Source organism: Triplophysa dalaica, chromosome 10 (genome assembly GCF_015846415.1).
Source record: "Triplophysa dalaica isolate WHDGS20190420 chromosome 10, ASM1584641v1, whole genome shotgun sequence".
NCBI lineage: Eukaryota > Metazoa > Chordata > Actinopteri > Cypriniformes > Nemacheilidae > Triplophysa > Triplophysa dalaica.
In genome coordinates, this window is record NC_079551.1 from 10,657,577 (window position 1) to 10,678,480 (window position 20,904).

The window sequence follows — 20,904 nt, forward strand, 5'->3', positions numbered from 1 at the left end:
GAAAAGAAAGAAAGAAAGAAGGTAAAGGAAAGAAATAAAGGTAAAAAAGACAGGTCAGAAAGAAAGACAAAGAAAGAAAGGTGAGAAATAAAAACAAAGAAAGACTGGTGAGAAAGACAGAAAGACTGTTGAGAAAGAAAGAAAGACTGGTGAGAAAGAAAGAAAGACTGTTGAGAAAGAAAGAAAGACTGTTGAGAAAGAAAGAAAGACTGTTGAGAAAGAAAGAAAGAAAGAATGAAAAAGAAAGAAAGAAAGAAAAAGTAAGAGAAAGAAAGAAAGACGGGTAAAAAGGAAAGAAATAAGGGTAAAAGGAAAGAAATAAAGGTAAAAAAGACAGGTCAGAAAGAAAGACAAAGAAAGAAAGGTGAGAAATAAAAACAAAGAAAGACTGGTGAGAAAGACGAAAGACTGGTGAGAAAGACGAAAGACTGGTGAGAAAGACGAAAGACTGGTGAGAAAGACGAAAGACTGTTGAGAAAGAAAGAAAGACTGTTGAGAAAGAAAGAAAGAAAGAAAGAAAGAAAGAAAGAAAGAAAGAAAGAAGGGTAAAAGGAAAGAAATAAAGGTAAAAAAGACAGGTCAGAAAGAAAGACAAAGAAAGAAAGGTGAGAAATAAAAACAAAGAAAGACTGGTGAGAAAGACGAAAGACTGTTGAGAAAGAAAGAAAGACTGTTGAGAAAGAAAGAAAGAAAGAAAGAAAGACAGGTACAAAAGAAAGAAAGAAAGGTGAGAAATAAAAACAAATAATTACTTGTGAGAAAGAAAGAAAGAAAGAAAGAAAGAAAGAGAGGTAAGAAAGAAAGACAGACAGACAGGTAAGAAAGAAAGAAAGAAAGAAAGAAAGAAAGAAAGAAAGAAAGAAAGAAATACAGACAGCTAAGAAAAAAAGAAATACAGACAGCTAAGAAATAAAGAAAGACAGACAGTTAAGAAATAATGAAAGACAGACAGGTAAGAAAGAAAGAAAGAAAGAAAGAAAGACAGACAGGTAAGAAAGAAAGAAAGAAAGACAGACAGGTAAGAAAGAAAGAAAGAAAGACAGACAGGTAAGAAAGAAAGAAAGAAAGAAAGAAAGAAAGAAAGAAAGAAAGAAAGACAGACAGGTAAGAAAGAAAGAAAGACAGACAGGTAAGAAAGAAAGAAAGAAAGAAAGACAGACAGGTAAGAAAGAAAGAAAGACAGACAGGTAAGAAAGAAAGAAAGAAAGGTGAGAAATAAAACAAAGAATTACTCGTGAGAAAGAAGAAAGACAGACAGGTAAGAAAGAAGAAAGAGAGGTAAGAAAGAAAGACAGACAGACAGGTAAGAAAGAAAGAAAGAAAGAAAGAAAGACAGACAGGTAAGAACACAGTACTTTATGTTTCACCAATACCATGATTCTTCATGGTACAAAAAGCAATCCAGAATCAACAGACCATGCCATAGTAAGTACCTCAAAAATGTAATTCAAAATGACCATAGTATCACCATTGTTGTACACATTAGTATTTAAAGCACACAAAAAATGAACGAGAGAGAGAGAGAGAAAGTAAAAACCATGTGAAATGCAGAGACAGCAAATGTAGAGAGAGCGGCAATTAAGAAATGTAAAGAACCATCCCGGTTAAACCCAGTCGTTCTGTCGTTGGCCAGTTGGGTCCAGCTCTGCCACGGTAAGTCATGGAGGCAGGTGCAGGCGTGGACTCAAAGGTAATCACCCGGTCATCTGGGAGCCATTTTGACTTCTAGTGAAAGCCTTTGAAAGCTCATAGCATAAAAATAATAATTACTCTGCATTAAACTCACTGTCTGGGAATAGACCCACAGCAGCAGTTAAAGCAACACAAGGAAAGATACAACGAAGGTCTTTCCACTCTCTCACACAAGCACAAACACACACTCCTTACACACATGTCAGCCACCGCGTGTAGGAGATGGAAAAATAAGCACTCCACCCAAATCACATAACGTAATCTCCTGATATAATGGCGTCTGTGCGAGTAAATCCAATCTACAGAGACCTAAAGGCTGAACTTGTTTGAGGGATTCATGCAAGTTTTGTGTGCTTGTCTGTTCTTCATTCAATTCGTGGAAGCCTGTTGAAACTTGATCCCAACAAGACCAGCCGAGCACAACCCTCCCCTCACACATTCAGACGCATACACACGCCGCATAACAAGTAGAAGGTTCAGTTCGTTGTGCCAAGACGGTACTTGAGAGTAAAGTGGAGAAGGATGGCACGGTCCGCTATGCAAACGGTGCCAGACGTGGTAAATTCCAGCCGCGGAAGTCGCAAACGTAACCTCGCTGCCACTGTAGCTGCCCTCTGCTAGCACAACAAAGAGAAAATAAATGAAATGGAGAGAACTGTGGCATGCCTCGATTCGCACCCCTCTTCGAGGTTATGAGAAAAACACACCACTGCGGTCTCAGTGTTGACACTTGCCGAAGAACCAGATGGTTTCTTCGGACGAAACCCGTGGCACGGCAAACAGGGATGTGAGGAACAACTGTTGCGCAGAAACAGAGCAAACATCTCTCACGTTTTATGAACCGTTGGGGATGGAAGGGCATATTGGTGAGGAGTAAAACCACCTTTTTTTTAAATCGATTAAGTCTCAGATTAGTCGAACTAAACTGTTTTAAGCAAGCCTCAAATTAAATCAAACTAAGCTTTTTAAATGATTTTTTTGGCTTTTGATGACAGGAACCTTAACCTAAAAACCAAACTACAGAATAAAAAGAAGCATCTTTAAACGGAATTGGTCTGGGCCAACATTACTATTAGCCTCGAAACGCTCAACACAACAAAATCTGAACTTTGCCTGAGAAGAGTAGCCACCTTATTGTCGAATGTGATTTCTGTGGGAAGCAGATATTTCTGGACTTAAATCAGGGTTGGCCGGCCACCTCGAAGTAACGGAGGAGTTTAGATCAAAACGATTTGCAATTCTGGGAACATTAGGTCACATCTCCTTCAGACAGAGGACATTTAAATTCCATTTATTTTCTTTGCACAAGAAAACTGTTTTTACCGGAGAAACTTCCAAGAAAGTACATTGAATAAATTGTGACCATTATTTCACTAAATGATACAAATGTCCATCGCTAAGTTCTGAAATTAATGGAATAAAGATCTATCAAGACGCGGTATTGCTTTAAAGGGTTCATATGACACGAATACGTTTTCTTCTGTTTCTTTGATGTGTTATAAGTTGCCCATGCATGTATTAGACATGTTAAATTGCAAAAATGTAAGATGCATTCTATCTAAAAGCGAATGCTCGACTTAACCTGCTTGATACTCCTCTGACCCCCAAAATGTATATGCTAGTGTCAGTACAATTGCTTTGGAACCTGATGTTCCCAATATGGTAAGAAGCGTTACATTTCCATCACACGCTTGCAGTATTCGACCAATCACAAATCACGACTGGTTAACTGGCCAATAATAGCACACCTCGCTATTCAGAGCGATAAGCTTCGTTAAAAATCCACGCTTTTCAGAGATGCGGGGAAAAAGAGGAAATACAAACATGCAAGGTATGTGGAAAATGCAGCGTTTTTTAAACTTAAATCGTGTAAACACATTGCATTACATCTTATACAAATGATAATATTCGTTTTACGCGTGTCATATGACCCCTTTAAAAAAAACAATCCTCTAATACCTACAATCTTTTTATTCAGACGCTCTCTACAAGATAAACAACAAACACGTTCTTTATGTCTCGAACTGCTAAACAAAACAAACAGTCTGAACCTCCATCTTAACACTTACACACTATGGGTGGGAATCCGCAGGGACCTAATGAGAGAATATTAAATTCATCTGGTTCATGACATTCTTCACTGATTTAGAGTTTTGATTTTAGTTAAAAAGACTTAATTCAACATTATATATTAGATTTACTAGAAATGAACCAATACTAAATTTCTCCACAGATACCGATAGCAGATTATTCACAGTGATATCTGTCGATACATAAAGCCATAGTTTTGTGGCTATACTGTATTAACTTGCATTAAATTCTAAATGTTAAAGTAATATTTCTAAACTTTCTGAATGTTATTCATTTATATGAGTATTAATATTGAATATCAAACCGGTGATGTTTCTAAACATTTTCTATATATAGGGATCAAATTCATTGCATTTTTCTGTCCTCTTTTGATTGACAGGATATTTCGGCCCTGATCATCTGATGTGAACGGCGATAGCTGATATTGGCCGATATCGGTGGATCTCTAAGATTTGTACAGGTTTACCAAACTAAATAATACTAATACCATTAGCCAATACCAAACAAAAATGTAATATTAAATACTAAACATTAAAACCACAGAAAGCAAGATGAAGGTGAACGATGCCAAATCCTCAGAATGAGTCATGTGATATTCCTGTTTGTGATCTTTCACGATGCTGGCAAATCTCGTTGAGACACACAATCATTTCTTAAAGCTTTAAAATGAAAATACAAAAGAGCAGGAACAGAGAATTTCAAGGAAAAAAGGCAGGTGAACGCTGGGGCAGGTGATGCAGCAAAACAGCTTGGATTGAGACGGCACGTAGCTCGCATTGAAAATCTCAGTCACGCATTAGTCATCGAGACCACCTGGTAGCCCACGAACGAAAGACCAAGACAATGACCGAATGCTTATTTACTTTCCACTTCTGAAACGCTGGGATATTTTAAACACCTGTTCCTTCGTGACTACCCTCTCTTGTCTTGTCAATGACGCAGAGCTCTGCCAACAGACATAGGGACGAGAAACATGTTCGTCTGTCGCTCCCCTTCCTCTCCAAGTTTCCTGCCTCGTAAGTGTATCATTGAGAAACGTTCACGTCTGCCATGTGGGCATATGCGACGGCTGAAATTGTTGTTAGTTATATTCCAATTTAAACACTGAAATAGAGCAACTGTAAAGCATAAGAGGGTCATGAAGTGATAGGATGAGAAAAGCCATGTTTAGAAATATGATGCAGCATGAGGGTGGATAAGGTAGAAGACTGTTAAAGCTTAACTCAAGTGTGTTTTTTTCGACGCAAACTTCTTTTTATTATGTAAATTCTACTAGAATATATTTATATTCAAGCGTCGAAGAATTCTTGTGAATTTGTACCATAGACTGACAAGACAGAGGAGAATATATTGATTAAATATGTTATTTTAGGGGGGTTTATGGACATAAAGTTTCGTCAAAAAAAATTCAATTGAGCCACTATGAGCGGACAGACAAATTTCACAATGTCTTTAATACTTTTCTGGACCCTGACAACAACAATAACCATGAAGTCTATGAGGAGGGCCGGAAATCTCTCGGATGTCACCTAAAATATCTTTATTTGTGTTCTGAAGACACTGGGAGGTCTTAAAACATGTTGAACATCATGTGGGTTAGTAAAAAATAACACAATTTTGATTATGAGATGAAATTTTCCTTTAAGGAACAGTAAAGAGACATTAAGGAACAGTAAAGTGACAGAGTACAAGTAATGATGAGCAAAAGAAGAGATCTGTTGCTAACGTTGCATCTGATTACAAGCAACTTTACATGAAGTCTGACAAAAATCTGCATAACATCTCAAACATGCAAACATGATGTAAGCATGCAAATTCCTTTTTCTGATGTAATAAAAGAAACCGTGGACTAAGGCTCTGAGGCAAAATGTTCTGTGGGATGTTTGTACAAAGCCATTACAGACGTAATTAAGACGAAATCTGCACACCTCTGTATTGTTATTAAAACTATCCTTTCCTTCTATCAACCTCTTTTACCATTCTGTTCTGCACTCGAGCCTCATATTGGACTAAGGGCGAATTTCAAATGCTATTTTGTGCACTTTCATTTTGTGTGAAAGGGAGAGATTCAATCTGATACGAAATCATTGAATCTGGGCAGTTCATTTTCACTACCTGGAATTTCAAAATTGATGTGTGTATGGGTACACTGGTGAACCTGAATTCAATAAAATTTCTTAAATTTTATGATTCATAGCGGTCATAACAGCCTAAAGAGTTGAATCTCCTATATTATCAAGGTAATTTTCAGATTCAAAATAAACTGGCGTCGATGGGTGTTCCAAACAACCATATATAAGATATATACATATATACTGTACAGTATATAAGTATTTACAGCACTTCAGTTGGAATGGAGCAAATTGATGCTGACTTTCAAATGGAATTCACCCTTTATGAGAATTTCAAATCCACCATAAGTAGGTATAGACTGCGAGAAGCCTGCGAGCAATGCAAAAGTAGTTCCAGATGACCCGGTCTGTTTTAAAAGGGGGATGGGTGGTAAAAACATGGTACTCAGGTTTTCTTGTGGGGCTACGACAGCCGCCCCATCGGGTTACACAGTTTTGGGGGACTTCCTCGGGTTCTGGGAGCCCAGCCAGAGTCACAATCCTACAGCAATCCTCGGATTAGTTATGAATCAGATTCCACAGATCTCAAGATTTGCATGTTATATCCCATTATCTTTCTTCCCAACTGGAGGACTTACTTGCACAACCTTCTTGACCAGCCACATGGGAACGAGTGAGATGGAAGGGAAAGAGTGATAGATAGCAAGAAAGAAGAGGAAAGAACTTCACATGTAAAGAAAGAATCTCGGTTTTCCCAAATCCCATCAAGATCACAAAAAAAAAAAGTGTACAAAACTAAAAACAACAGGCCTACGATTAATTCCAAAACTGTGAAAACCTAGTCACCGTTGAGGCCCTGACTTGAAGATGCCAATATAACTGTAGCTCCGACTGCAACTACGATTTGACTCATGGGACCGACTTGTTTTTCTACCCCTGATCCACTGACACACTAGGGAATGGGCACTGTTATCAGCCCTGCCTCAGATAGCAGGCTTGATGGGCCAGCCGGTCCATGGGGATCCCAGAGCCAAAGTTAATCAGACAGCGACAGGTCTGGAGCGACCCACGGGACTGACGCCTCCTCATAGTCACCCTCCATCACCACCAACCCCCATCCCCACCACCAAAGCTTGTCACGACCTCCAATATAAGACTCTTCACACAACATTTGCCCGGCGTCCACAAAAGTCTCAAAAATAGACAGAAAGTAGCCTCGGGTCTTCTCAGAACCAGGGAGTCATTGGCAGAAGGTTGACGGCCAGGGGAATAAGGTCTGAGAATTAGGAGCGGGGAACATGCTGGAAGATCAATGCGTTACTGATGTTGCTGAACAACCCTCAAGAACTTATTCGGGGGCCTTCACTTCATCCTAGCCCAATTAATAAAACCCTGAAACCAGGAACTGGCACGCTGGACTCAACGTTTTCAAGCCAAATGGAGATTAATTGCACGATGAAAAGATTACTTCACAAAACATTTGAAACCGGACAAAACACAGCCCGGATACGTTCCAACCTCCTGAACTTTGTGGTGGGTCAGAGGTCAGGGGAAACTGGTCATTAATCCTCAGACTAGAACTCGGGGGCAGAACATCAGAGCATTTCGACCTTGCCCCAAGTCCCTAAGGTCCAGTAGCAAAGCCTGGAGGCTGAGCCCGAGTTTACTCAGAAAAGGCCACCAAGCATTTCAAACAGTCAATCTGGGCACACAACAATCGTGTCAACTGCGAGCACGGGTGGTCAATCACATGGGGGGGTCGTCAGAACATTCAATTCAGGAATCCCAGGTGTCCACTGGGTGTTAGAAATGATTAGGCATATAGATTAATTGAACACAAGTCAGACTTAATTAAGCCATGGCGTTTAATTAACCATGTAATTAATCTTATAGAGCCCCTACGCACGTGCTAAGCCAAACAGGGGATCCGATTGGTTGAAACTTCGGCAGGCGGCTGACATGGACTTATAACTGCTCTTCACTAGCAAGTCTGGCAAATTAAATGTCTGGAGAAGGAATGGAAGCATAATCCGTGACTCAAAGGCCTAGATTTGGCCTAGGTGAGGCACTAAACTGTTCAAAGGTAAATCACTGTTACTTTAATATAACATTTGACACATTATCCTCCTCCAGAGTCCATTCAAAAAGGTTTTAACACTGCTAATGTGGCGGGTAAAAGATATTTGCACAATTTATATTTGACGCTAAATTTCTGCCAAGGAAAACACGCAGAGTGAGAAAAAAGGTCCCAGTGAGCTCTGAGAACTGTAGATACCCAGGCGCTAGCACTCAAAGCCCTTCATGACCGAGCCCACGGGTTGAGCAAGGGTCAATGTTTGTGGTCACATTAACATGGTCATTTGCAGTTGGAAAGCTGCATCAACAAAGAGTAACCCTTTTCGCTGGAGCTCAGTGGCTGTTCACACATACTACTCCGGCTTTCCATTACTAACTCTGGTGGACACAAAGGTCTTCTACAGATGCAGGGGTCAAAAGGGTCAGGGTGCAGCCCTCCAAGGGTGACCCTAGTTGGCCTGGCCTACTCTTATTATGGCACGGTAGCCTCAAGAAGCGGGCCAGAATTTGATTAGAACCATTACGAAGCAGAAACAGGATAATCATTGTATGTTACCAATTAAGCTTCCAAGCTTTATGATAAAACTGCACACATTACAATTTAGAAGGGCAGCTAACTGTAACCTGATGATAAACCTGGTTAACCTGGTCACCAAGACTAGAAGTTCACGTTCAATCCAACCGCACTCTGAAGATAAAAAAGGAACTCACATAGTCGTGGAAAGCTTTGGCCTCGCTGGAATGTTCACATGTCTCCCGTCGATCCGGAGCAGCACAGTACAGATCCCAGAATACACTGCAAAATAAAACAGAATAAACAAAGCTGAGTATCAAATACATGGAAGAATTTCACTGAACTAAACAGTTGCTGTGTTTTAACACACTAACAGGCTATGTTACACAAGATCAAGGCCACTGAATGGCACAGTGTGTTCTACGCCCATTTGTTCTTGCCTGGTCGCAAGAACAGACAAGACCTAGGATCAGATTTAAAATCTATACAACCATATAAAACCGACTTTCCTGATCGGTATCACAAGACACCAAGCTCACAACTGGGTCACTGGAGTCACAGCCCCTAGACAGCTTCCCACTTTATGAGGTGCGACCTGCAAGTGGCTAATCAATTAGGCTTGATATTTGTTAATTAAGAAAATACGGTCCTTGAGGGCTGCTGGGGGGGAGAAGATTTCACTTCAAATGGTCCCTTAATTACTTTATTGAAAATAAGTACCTGTTAAACTGGTCGGCATTAAACCGCTCTGACTCTTTAGATATTGATTTAATGGAAGCTTCTTAAAGCTGCTGAACCAGGACTTAGGAAAACGCACGAGAGTTGTTCCATCTTCCGAGGCAGCACTTTTTACTGCGGTGCGTCCTTTTTGCTGAGGTGACAAAATTAGACTTCTGTTCTGAATGTGGGGAAAAAGCTTACGTTTGATGTGACGGATTGCAAAAAGGACAAAACAGGCCGCTCGCGGCGAAATCACAGGTCAATGAGGCTAATCAGTTTCATATATCTTGCCGCGGTGTGGAAACCGTTTGACGGATTTGTGTTCGTGAGCATAACGTAGAGTATAGCTTATGGCAGCGTTCATAAATCACTCAGTGTTTACGGACAGAATATGAGAGCTAGGTTAAACAACGTTGAGCTCATCAGATGAAAAAGTACATAAGTGCAGCAAAAAAAATCAAAGGGATGATTTTTAAGTAATTCGATTTCAGGATCTGACGCTCTGGGCCATTAACTAAAGTATTCCCCGTTAAAGGAAGTGTCACTTTACCTATAAGACTGATGTTATATCATTACTACATATATCTATTTGTTGGTATGCCGTGAAGGGATAGTTTGCCCAAAAAGAAAATTCAGTCATCATTTAATCACCCTCTTGTCGGCATTTCAAACTTGCATGACTTACTTTCTTCCTCAGAACACAAAAGAAAATATTTGTATGGACACAAAACCAATGCAAGTCAATAGGTAACACCCTTGCTCGGTTACCAACATTCTTCAAAATAACTTATTTTGTGTACTGGAGAAGAAAGAAAGTCCTACAGGTGTGTACTAGACATCATTTAAAGTAGGCCAATGATTATAATGATAGCGTTGTATGAATTAATTACATTTTCTAGCACTTTCTTTAAAAGTGAATGTTGTTAAAACGAAATCCATTATGTTTTCTTTTGTGTGCCCTCAACATTAACAGGGCAGGTAACGGCATTTAAAAAATATTTAGTTTGCAGTTTGACTGATAAAAGAAAGCAAAGGTGATACACCTGCAACAATGCTGAAGACGATCTAGACTCCATAAAAGTGGTGGAAACGAAAGGAAAAAGAGAGGAAGAAAGACAAAAAAGACAAAGAATGAACCCACAAACATGATGCCCTACAAGAGCCACAGACAGACAAGTAAATGAGCGCTCAGCAGGAGGCACTATACATTAACACCTCACATTCTACAGAAGCCATAAACCATGCAGGAAACAAATAAAACCGGTAAAGAAAGAGGGGGAAAAGTAAGAAAGGCACTTTGACAGGGGAACGTCATGGCTGTTCTGCGCCCCTCAGTCACTTCACAATAAAGCCGGGCGGCATTATCATATCTATCAGCTGCCGTTAAAGAGATTGCAGCTTTGTCGGAGAGCTGCCGGAGGTAGACAGCAGGACCATCTCAAATCCAATCAGGGTGCAGGGGAAATGAAATAAGACGCCAGTTACACTTTGTTACCGAAAGCCGCAACTACGAATACATCAGGGTCTGGAAGAACGGCGAGCGTGAGGCGTGCTTTCTGGAAAAAAAAACTGGACGGCTGGGCGAGTTGTCACGGGGGACATATCTTAGTGAGATTATACAAAAAGATTTGCAATTAAAAGTCTGATTGACGAATGTATTTTTTCCAAAAGCGCTTTTGTGTGAGCCATGAGAAAGGTGTGACTAGCCCCGGTATTCTTTTTAAAAGGATAGTTTGCCCGAAATTCTGTCATCATTTACTCCCCATCTTGTCATTTCAAACCTGTATGTCTTACTTTCTTCCGCAGAACACAAAAGAAGATATTTTGAAGAAAGTTGGCTACCGAACAAGACTGGCCCCCATTTACTTCTATTGTATGGACACAAAACCAATGCAAGTGAATGGGAACCGGTAAACAACATTCTTCAAAATTTCGTCTTTTGTGTTCTACGAAAGAAAGAAATTCATACAGGTTTGAAATGGCAAGAGGGGAGTAAATGATGACAGGATTTTTTTTGGGTGAAATATCACATATGAATGAATGCAAAGGTTTTTGATGCTTGTGTTCATTTGCCTGTTAGCACAAGCCCACAGGAAACGGAGGTTAGATTTGCTCACACCACGAATGCAATATTTACATATCAGCATATTATGTTAAATCAGCTGCTTTTTTTTTAACTCTCATTTTACTACGCAACAGATGCGAGTAATGATGTAGTAACATTATTCTTAATGAATTATTCTAGAATACTTTCTATGCTAACATGTTTGTGCTCAAGTTGAAAGTGTTTTGGTGGTGAACGTTTCTGTTTGGCTTTTCTGTCAAGTCCACCAATCACAACATGTAAAGTCAGCCTCGAGCCGTCAGAAAATAAATTCACGGTGCAAACATTTTTCGCTGCTTTACTTTCGCCTCACTTCCGAAATGCGGACATTGATTACAGGAATCGAGGCATGAGGTTAATCGCAAACGGTCACCCTTTTTTGTGACCCACACCTGCACACTATCTAAAGCCCCCCCACCCCCTACAACAGATGTGGATGACTGCCCCAAACTTTGCCTCCACCCCTTTGTGCCCCACCCCCGAGACTGGTGCTACCATTCAACCCCTTACAACAGGAAACTGCTTCGGACAGAAGGGAAGAAAATGCAGTGGGGGGGTGGATGGGTAGCGGGGAAGGAGATTTGGCTGTTTAACACAAAGAAGACTGGAATGCAAGGAGTTAATCCTTTAGATGGTTCTTCCGCAAACAAAAGACCATCCTTCAGACAAAGGTTGGTGAGGGGGGTACGCACGAGGGGGAGGGGCTGGCTTTCCCTTACCATCTGGCTCTTTTGTTTGGGGGAGGGGGCGGGACTCTGTGGCCCCTCCGAGTCCCTAAAACCCAGTCACGACCCCCCTTCCCCACGTGCTGTATCTCAAGACAGACGCCCCACCAATAGTGTCAACACCATTGAGGCGCTCTCCAAACCCTACAAGACTCCCAATAATCTCACAGTGGGGAGCCAGTAATCCAAGATGGAGAATAAGTTGTGTGTCATAAATGAACACGACGCTCTGTGTGAACCTGATCTATACGCGGAGATTTGATTTTTGAGGAGGCGGCCAAGAACAGAACGTAAAAATAAGCCTGGCATTTACAAGAAGCGGTTGGACGTGCTTTTCATTTGCAAAATGGAAAAAACGGAAACCCAAAAACCTACTATGCGAGTTCAGAGAGACTCCAATGGTTGCAAGTCAGGATACAGCACCCGAATGAAAACAAGCTTGTGAAGGATAGATGTGCAGTCTATCTGTGCTGCCGTGGACCTTGGTGTCAATCTTGTAGAAAAGTCAGTAGATGGAAATCTTAAAATCATAGGGTGTGAATGTAGGAGGTGAGCTAGGTTCCTAAAGCAGTACAACCCATTTGACCTAATGTATATGATCCCCAAGACTTATTTACATTTCAATCAAATTCAAGGCATCTAACAAGACCTGAGGTCCTCAAAGCGAAATTTATCTTGTCGCCTAAACCATACAGTCTACACTAGGTTTTATTTCAGCTTCCTGAAATCTGGTTTGGGAGCAAAGCATCAGAGGTCTGATTTACGCAAGAAATGCGTGGCAACACACATCTTTCTATAATATGTAGACGCTCTGCTTCCAAGAGTAATGGACCTTCTTTTGTGTAATCTCCTCTCCCGTTGCTAACGGCTAGCACAGACGCACCATCACAGAGCGTTAGAGGTGTCGAGTTACAGGATCAATACCTACCACCACCATGAGTGCAGGAATCCAGGAGGCTCTCCTAATGTGATATTCTTCTCCCATCGGATCTAAGAAGGAAGAAACAAAAAAGGGAGGTCATAAGCATACGTCAAAGGTTTAAATTGCAAAATTGCAAAAATAGCTACAAAAAACAACATCTAAATTCAGCAGCAAAATGGCAATCTCTATCCGGCTAAGGAATGAGCCAAAAATCTGAAAATTAACTAAAATTGATGAACATAACAATTTTGTTGTGTAAAATCCGTGTATCATTCGTTCTTTTCATATTCAATTGAGATTCCAAAATCGGAAAATTAAAAAACGGTTTGTTATTTCGTTATTCGTTTATAAATGTGATACCAAAAAACAAATAACGGGTCATTTTTCGTACTTTTGATTTAATGCTCAGATCAAAAATAGGAAATGAAATAAAGGGGACACGACAGATTTTGATTTTGAGATTTAATTTGTTCGATTTGGGTAAACCGGAAGTTATCTTCGTGTGTATGTGTTGCACTTGGAAGTTTGCCGCATTTGCAAAAAGTTAAAAGAAGCCTGAAAATCCTCAATCTTGCAGTGATTGACTAAGTAATTGTTTTTGTAATTTCGTATCGACACCATGGCCGTACTGGAATCATATGCTGATTTAATTAAAGACTTATTTGAAACTGTCAAGACACATAAAGAGATGTCAACTACGCTGCAGAAGATGGGTATCCAGCGAAGTTCTGCTACAAAATGCTACAATAAAAATATCTGCTTTTTGGCTAGATGTTAGTCATGAATACTGGGTATAACTCCAATGTAGAACGTCTAACGCACCCTCAAAGAACTCGAGATATGGCACCCCAAATTGTCCAATAACCCAAAAATGCTACAGTAAAACTGTTTTCTTGCATGACGGTAGACATCAAGACAAGGTGTAACCTAGCTGTGGAACTTTTAACGCACCATCAAAGACATACTTGTACAAAAACACAGTTCTGTGTCAAAGTTTACTTAAATATATATACATGTAACTACATAGCAGTAATATAATGTGTGTATAATGCACTGGCTAAGACCAACAAGAGTATAATAAATTGTATAAGAACAATGGATCAGTAAAAAATTAGAATAAGCTTTATTTTCAAATTGTGCACACAAAGACAAGCAACGTGTTGTGGTTTCAGGAGCTCAGAATGAAAAAATACAGTATAGACAAACAAAGGAAATAGAAAAAATAAATATATAGAATAAAAACAGTTAATTATATATATGCAAAGTATAACAAAACGGTGTATACTATGTTTTTTTTTACAAATATACACGTAAATTACTCATGCATAAACCGTACTGCATGTTCTGCACCAGAATATTGCACTTTCAAACATGTAGGTACTTTTGGATTCGATTAATATTCATGGTGGACATATGCTGCCTAAAAAAACTGTTCGATCAAAGTAATATAGAGAATGTTAAGGGGAGTGGGTGATGGAGGTTCCACGTGAAGTTCACGGTCATCTCAAGGGGCATTCAGCAGGTCATGACTTAGACAGCGAGCAGCAGCCCATCCTCTGTGCACTCTCTCTCACACACGCACGCAGGCAGGCACAGACACACGCCAACAGACACACACACACGCGCGCGCACACAGAAACACACACACAAAAAAGTTTTTATTTTAAAAACGTAAAAGAAGAGAAACGCGAGATGGTCCCTAAGAAGCTAAGCGTGAATAAGAAACTGCGAATAAGAAGCTGGATTCAGCCTCGTCTCATTTCAGAACTTCGCTGGATACCCATCTTCTGCAGCGTAGTTGACATCTCTTTATGTGTCCTGACAGTTTCAAATAAGTCTTTAATTAAATCAGCATATGATTCCAGTGCGGCCAGGGTGTCGATACGAAATTACAAAAAAAATTACTTAGTCAATCACTGCAAGATTGAGGGTTTTCAGGCTTCTTTTAACTGCAACACATACACACACGAAGATAACTTCCGGCTTACCCAAATCGAACAAATTCAATCTCAAAATCAAAATCTGTCGTGTCCCCTTTGTTTCATTTCCCATTTTTGATCTGAGCATTAAATCAAAAGTACGAAAAATGACCCGTTATTTGTTTTTTGGTATCACATTTATAAACGAATAACGAAATAACAAACCGTTTTTTAATTTTCAGATTTTGGAATATCAATTGAATATGAAAAGAACGAATGATACACGGATTGTGTAAATAGACGCCCATCCCTAATATCCCAGTCAAGGAGAAGAAAAAATATTTTACAAGCTGCCATCCTCACCCAGTCTCATACACCTCCCTGTAATGCACAATTTCAAGTATTAATGGTTATTGTGTGCACCAAATTGGGTCTCCTTCACTTCATTTCTACACATATCTTCTGTAATAGATACTACTTTTCCAAACAGATGCATTGATTTTACAACATCTCCTGTCCACAACTACGCCCCCAAAAAGCTGATGCGCATTATTGCGACTCTGCCTGATGAAAGGAACTGATAACCAGTTTTTTAAAGCATGCATGTATGTGTGTGTGTTTGTGCTGATCATTGCAAAGCTGGTTGCCCCTTGAGGTCCAAGGTGTAAGTAGAGGGAGTTTCAGCAGTAATTGTGAGGTGGCAAAGGGAACAAGCAGGTGACTGCTCCCTCATTAAGCTCCAATGCACAGGTGCGTCATCCTGCTGCGTACCTGCCTGGGCCGAAAGATCTCCCCTGTGGCGTACAAGTGTGCCTGCGCTAAGGTCTCCAGATCTTACAAGCGTTCGCCTAATTGAATAGCAACGGCGGTAATGACGACGGTCACGATGGCGTCCCGCCTTCCTTACAAAAACACTGAAACATTGGTAAACACAACCATCTGTTGATTTGTTGACTTTTTAATATTTGCTTACAGAGCGCAGCCTAATTTTGCACGCAATGACACGCGAGTCGTTCAAGATGCCAACCTGGCAAACTTGGAAAAATCCAGGGATTATGCCACTGGGTTAAACTTGGACTGAAACCAATATTTTGGTTTCCACATGATGCTCAAAAAAATGCCTCAAATCATGTGGGAAATGCAAACTTTGAACAAAAGCTAATTTGATTCAACAGCCCTTACACTACATTTACAAGGAGACAAGATGTTGTGATGTTTTTATGAAAACACATTTCATATTTTTTGAGTTTGTTTAATATAAAAAGCGTTAAGAATTAAGACAAATTTATTTTTGTATAAACATTATATAGTTATAATTAAAAATGAATCACACACATCAACGCTTAAACTAATCAACATAACTCTAAACGACAAAAAAACGTTTGTGTGATATCCCATAAACAAACGCAGCAGGTATCATTAGGCCCTGACAAATCCCAAAAGATAGATGATAACATTTAAAAGAAAAAATGTAAATGCTACATAATCCCAGATAATGTCAAACAATTACATGTACACAAATCCCAGCTTTAGAACATCAAAAACATGTTTTACTTGTAAAAAGTGGTTTGTTTATCAAATTCATGCAAATAATTTAACCCCACCACCTAACACAAGAGGAAAAACTGAAATATGTCTGGCAGGTTCTACCCACAATTCCTTAAGACACTTTGTGAATTAGTCTAACACTATCTGTGAAAATCTATAACAGAATTGGTACATTACATGTTTTCCCTGTGGGCGGGGCTAACTAGCTCAACACAACCAAATAAAATGGTCAAACACTTTTGTTTTGGTCTTAGATTAACACAAAAAAGACTTCTACTGGACATAAGCAACGACAAATCTTCAAAACGCTATTTCTACTCTAATCTGCATTGATGTGCAAGTAAACAAAGCAGCAACACTTCCAATCATCAATACAAATGAATCCAAGTTTTTCATTACCTTTGTATAGGAGCACTAGAGTAAATTCAAGAGTATATCGCAAACCAACTGCCCTTTTAACACATGGGCCAAGATTTTAACACGCAGTTGAGTTTAAGAGCAGTTCTGAAACAAGTGGAGGCGTCACCTCCACTCCAAACATGTAGTGTCCTCATGCTCTATATGATGTTCATATAGTGAGAACGTTGGTTTGAACTACAGCGGAAGCTCCACTGTTCAATGGCCGAAGTGCCTAAAATCCACTTAATCACTTAAATCATGAACACCAAGGCTTCAGCCCTGACAGATTTAAAGAGCCAGAATATAAAGTGACTGCGAGAACCGAGCTAATACTGTAGCAGTGAAGTTTTCCTTTATTGATCAAGACCAACTACTGGCGATTCTACAGAATGCTGTAGGTAGTAGCTAATGGTACAGAGACTCGGTCTCACGCCACTATTTTCTCCTGGTTAAAGATAAAGAAAACACTCACCTCTGACAGGAAGGTCTGTGCCGATTTCTGTGCGCCAACGTGCAGCAAGTACTCATACACATATAAAGCTAACCTGCAAAACAAAAGAGAAAGGACACCTTAAATTATCATCGTGAGGGTTGTTTCTTCTTTATAATTGACAATCAAGCTAGTCACATGTTCGTGGGAGAATAAAGCTGTTCCACAGCCTCTTCCATTATAAAGAGAAATGAAAATATATAACGTCGATCAACTCTGAACACTTGTGAGGTTTCGTCCGTCGAAATGTCCATATGAACACCTCTTGACACAGAACTTTCAATTGGAAAATCATGAAATCATCAGCTAACTTTTTTTACCAGGACCCAGGTGTATGACATCATACAAACATGGCGGCTCTGGGTGATGAACACAGTTGATGAAAAGCATTCACTTTTAAACAAATAAAATCCCTCAACTCTGTTTGAAAAAAACATATGCTGGTTTTGATGCTGGTTTCCGCTGGTTTAAGCTGGTTAAAGCTGGTCAAACCAGCATCAAAAAATAATATATGCTGTTTTTTTCAACAGGGTACTTAATAATAAAACATTTTGTGTAAAACAACTTCTTGTAAACTATCCACAAATTATTGTTATTACTTATAAGCATAAATGATTGAAAAAATTATTCTGTTAAACATTTTACTTCAGCAAAACAAATGCTAGCTTTGCTTAGCACTGTTTATCTGCTACAAATTGTTTGCTTAGAGCCTTTTCTCTATTGTTGACAATGAAAAACTTTAAAGCTAACAATTTGTTTTCTTTAAATGTCTTCCAAACATCAGACAATGAAATACTTTATGGTTAAGTATAAAATATCAAGGAATATCTTATCTATCTGACTTTGAACAGAGCATTATTTCCAAAGTGGCCAATATTTTTGACTCAATAAAATGTTTTGTTACTCTTGTCATTTACAATAGCTTAAATCTTCTCAAATTTAGCTGAAAATACAACAAGTAGCCTTTATCAAAAATGAAAAAAAAAACCATACGTCATTATCTGATCTCCACCATCATATAGAGAGCGTATCCAGAAGAACAGCTTCCAGCTACCAGAATACCACGAAGAACTTTGAAGGACTCTTATTGCCTAAAATGTCGAAATTATTTCCAAGCGTTTCATCAGACATACCCATTTTAGGAGCTACCCTCAAGTATATACAGCTGTCAACAAAGTCCTTTTGTGAAATGTGAGGGAAAGTCTTCAGAATTTTACTTTCAATTTAATTACCACCAATAATACATGTGGAAAAATGGAAAATTCATCAGCTCAAATATCAGCTCAATTCACATCACACTTTTCTCAAGAACATGGAACGTTAGCCCGGGTTCTTCCAGCGGAGCGATGCAACCCATCATGATGCGATGAGTTCATGAACACTCCTGTCCATCAACCTGACATGCTGTGGCTGACACAGTCACCTCAAAAGACCACGAACGCCCACCCTTCAATTCACCAACCTCGGGCTCGGCGACCGCTCGCAACAGCCGCAGGGTAGGTGGTAAGTTGGAAACAACTTGACATCTTGACGGAATTATGTACCCGGCGGACAAGCCGAGTTATATGAGTCTGGATGGTGTTGAGATGGATCAAACGGAGGTTCCCATGAGTGACAGGATAAAACCCTGAATAATCCAAGGAAGTTTTGCAGTTTTATGATGGTTCCCGCTCGTAGTGGCATGATGCATTATTGAGAAGGACTTCATCTGGGAACGCCTTTCTGTCATAGAAACACATCAGGATTTCGACTAACAAGAAGAACGGCTCAACGTGTGTTTGGCTAATCCATATCCAACAACATTGGACCTATTGACTTCTTATTTAGATTATTCACTCTCTATTACAAGTTGAGGGCTATCGTTTTCACGCCCCGACTTCTGAGAGGGATCATTTAGATGTGTGGATGGCTGTGCGAACTTCCAATCGCCGATGATGGATAGAAATATATGACGAGGTTCTGCTTTTCTCCTCCATTCAACCGTATCTGCGTGTCTGTTCCCATAATGACAAGCTCTACCAACTTAACCTGAGAACACATCTTGACATGTAGCCCGAGGCTCGCAGTCAAGACGGCATTTATACATAAAAGAGCCTGAGCCAAGTTTAGGTAGCTGAAGCGCAGACAGTTAACAAATGAACTTTCCTGTCTCAATTTCAATAATTTTGCTGCAGGGTTTGGCGTGAAGACGTGGGGGGACCTAAACCAAAGACTGAAGGTGGGCGAAATTTAAAAGTGAATGTTTTTGAGCAGTTGTAAAGATAGCCGTCATACATAAACATTAAGTGTTGTATGGTATTTCAGGGATGGCATTTTTTTATTTTATTTAGCAATTTGTGGTGGTATATTAAGCCACACACTTCAGCTTCAACACAAACAATAACAAAACACTCCAGATACATAAAATCTTTGACTTATAGACCACTTTCCTAAGATGTAAACATTGGTCAACAAGAACTTCTGTTTTCATTTTTTATTTTATTTGATTTAAATCTTACCAATATAATTACATCTAAAAGATGTTTATATTGGATATAAATGTTCTGTTGGGTTTTTTGGGGTCAAATGTGTATTATAAAAAACTGAAACAGGAAGTTCTTCTGGATCAGCATTGGAGCAGCATTTTTCACATCTTCTGAAGTGATCTGTACATAATTCTGTAAAACTTTTTCAGAGGATGCATATGAAGTACCAGGTGACGGAATAAATAAATATTACGACACAACCACAGTAAACCATACAACCTGACTGATAACTTGCCTGTGAAATAGCTGATTAAATACTCTGACAAACAGTTCGCAAACCCAGCACAAGTGGTCGGATCACTCCATTAACATCGTGAAACGTGTTGTCATAATATTGTCGGTGAAGTGCTCCGCATAGCATCCCTACACTTACATAAAAAACATCTAATCTTCCATTCATAAAACCCCCATAAAATGGGGCTGTCTAGAATAAAAAAATGTTGATACACTTTCACCAAGCAATCCATCTCAATTATTCTGATGAAAGGTGAGCGAGCACTCTTTAACAAAAATTCCCCAACACGTGTGCTCAAAAACAGACATTTCCGTGTTACAACCAAGAGAAATCATTAAACGTGGCCCTAAATAATTAGAGAGAACATCTCTCTTCAAAGTCAACTTGAACAGCCATACATCGAGCGGTCCACGACGGGAAATTAATTTATTCTCATTCGTATCTTAGAGCGACGTTTATCCAAAACATTGCAAATCAGACGCTCTTCATAAGAACAACGTCCTGGTTCTACTTGCATGCTTGATTCCCTTTATATGTAGCTGAAAACACCTCTATGGAAGAGGCTGAACCATCTGGTTGAAATCAAAACCATGCATTCAGACCTACTTCTCTGCCTCTTAGACACACCAATAAACTCAGGAAAGCCGTGGAAGCGTTCAAGATGTTGGAGAAAACAGGAGATCAGAACCTGTTTTGATTCATTTCCACTTTAGACATACACAGCATACGATTTCAAATTTCTTGGAGCATTTCATTTGTTGAATAAGATTGAACCTGTGGAGCTTGCGAGTTGTAGGTTAGATTTTACATCAATTTAATCAATCAAAGTCAACAATGCTGAAAAAACCTGACGTGTCTAATCGACTCGTCAA

General features: G+C 39.5%; 1 protein-coding gene across 1 annotated transcript in view; it reads right to left on the minus strand.

Annotated features, from left to right (window-relative positions):
• The window catches only part of ssbp4 (single stranded DNA binding protein 4), a 53,363-nt gene that overhangs the window by 30,579 nt on the left and 1,880 nt on the right, over window positions 1-20,904 (minus strand). Inside the window, exons 2-4 of the mRNA XM_056758367.1 lie at window positions 17,255-17,327; window positions 12,923-12,984; window positions 8,643-8,727 (exon numbers count right to left, since the gene is read on the minus strand). Coding sequence (XP_056614345.1) covers window positions 8,643-8,727; window positions 12,923-12,984; window positions 17,255-17,327 — 220 coding nt within the window. The remainder of the gene's footprint in view (window positions 1-8,642; window positions 8,728-12,922; window positions 12,985-17,254; window positions 17,328-20,904) is intronic.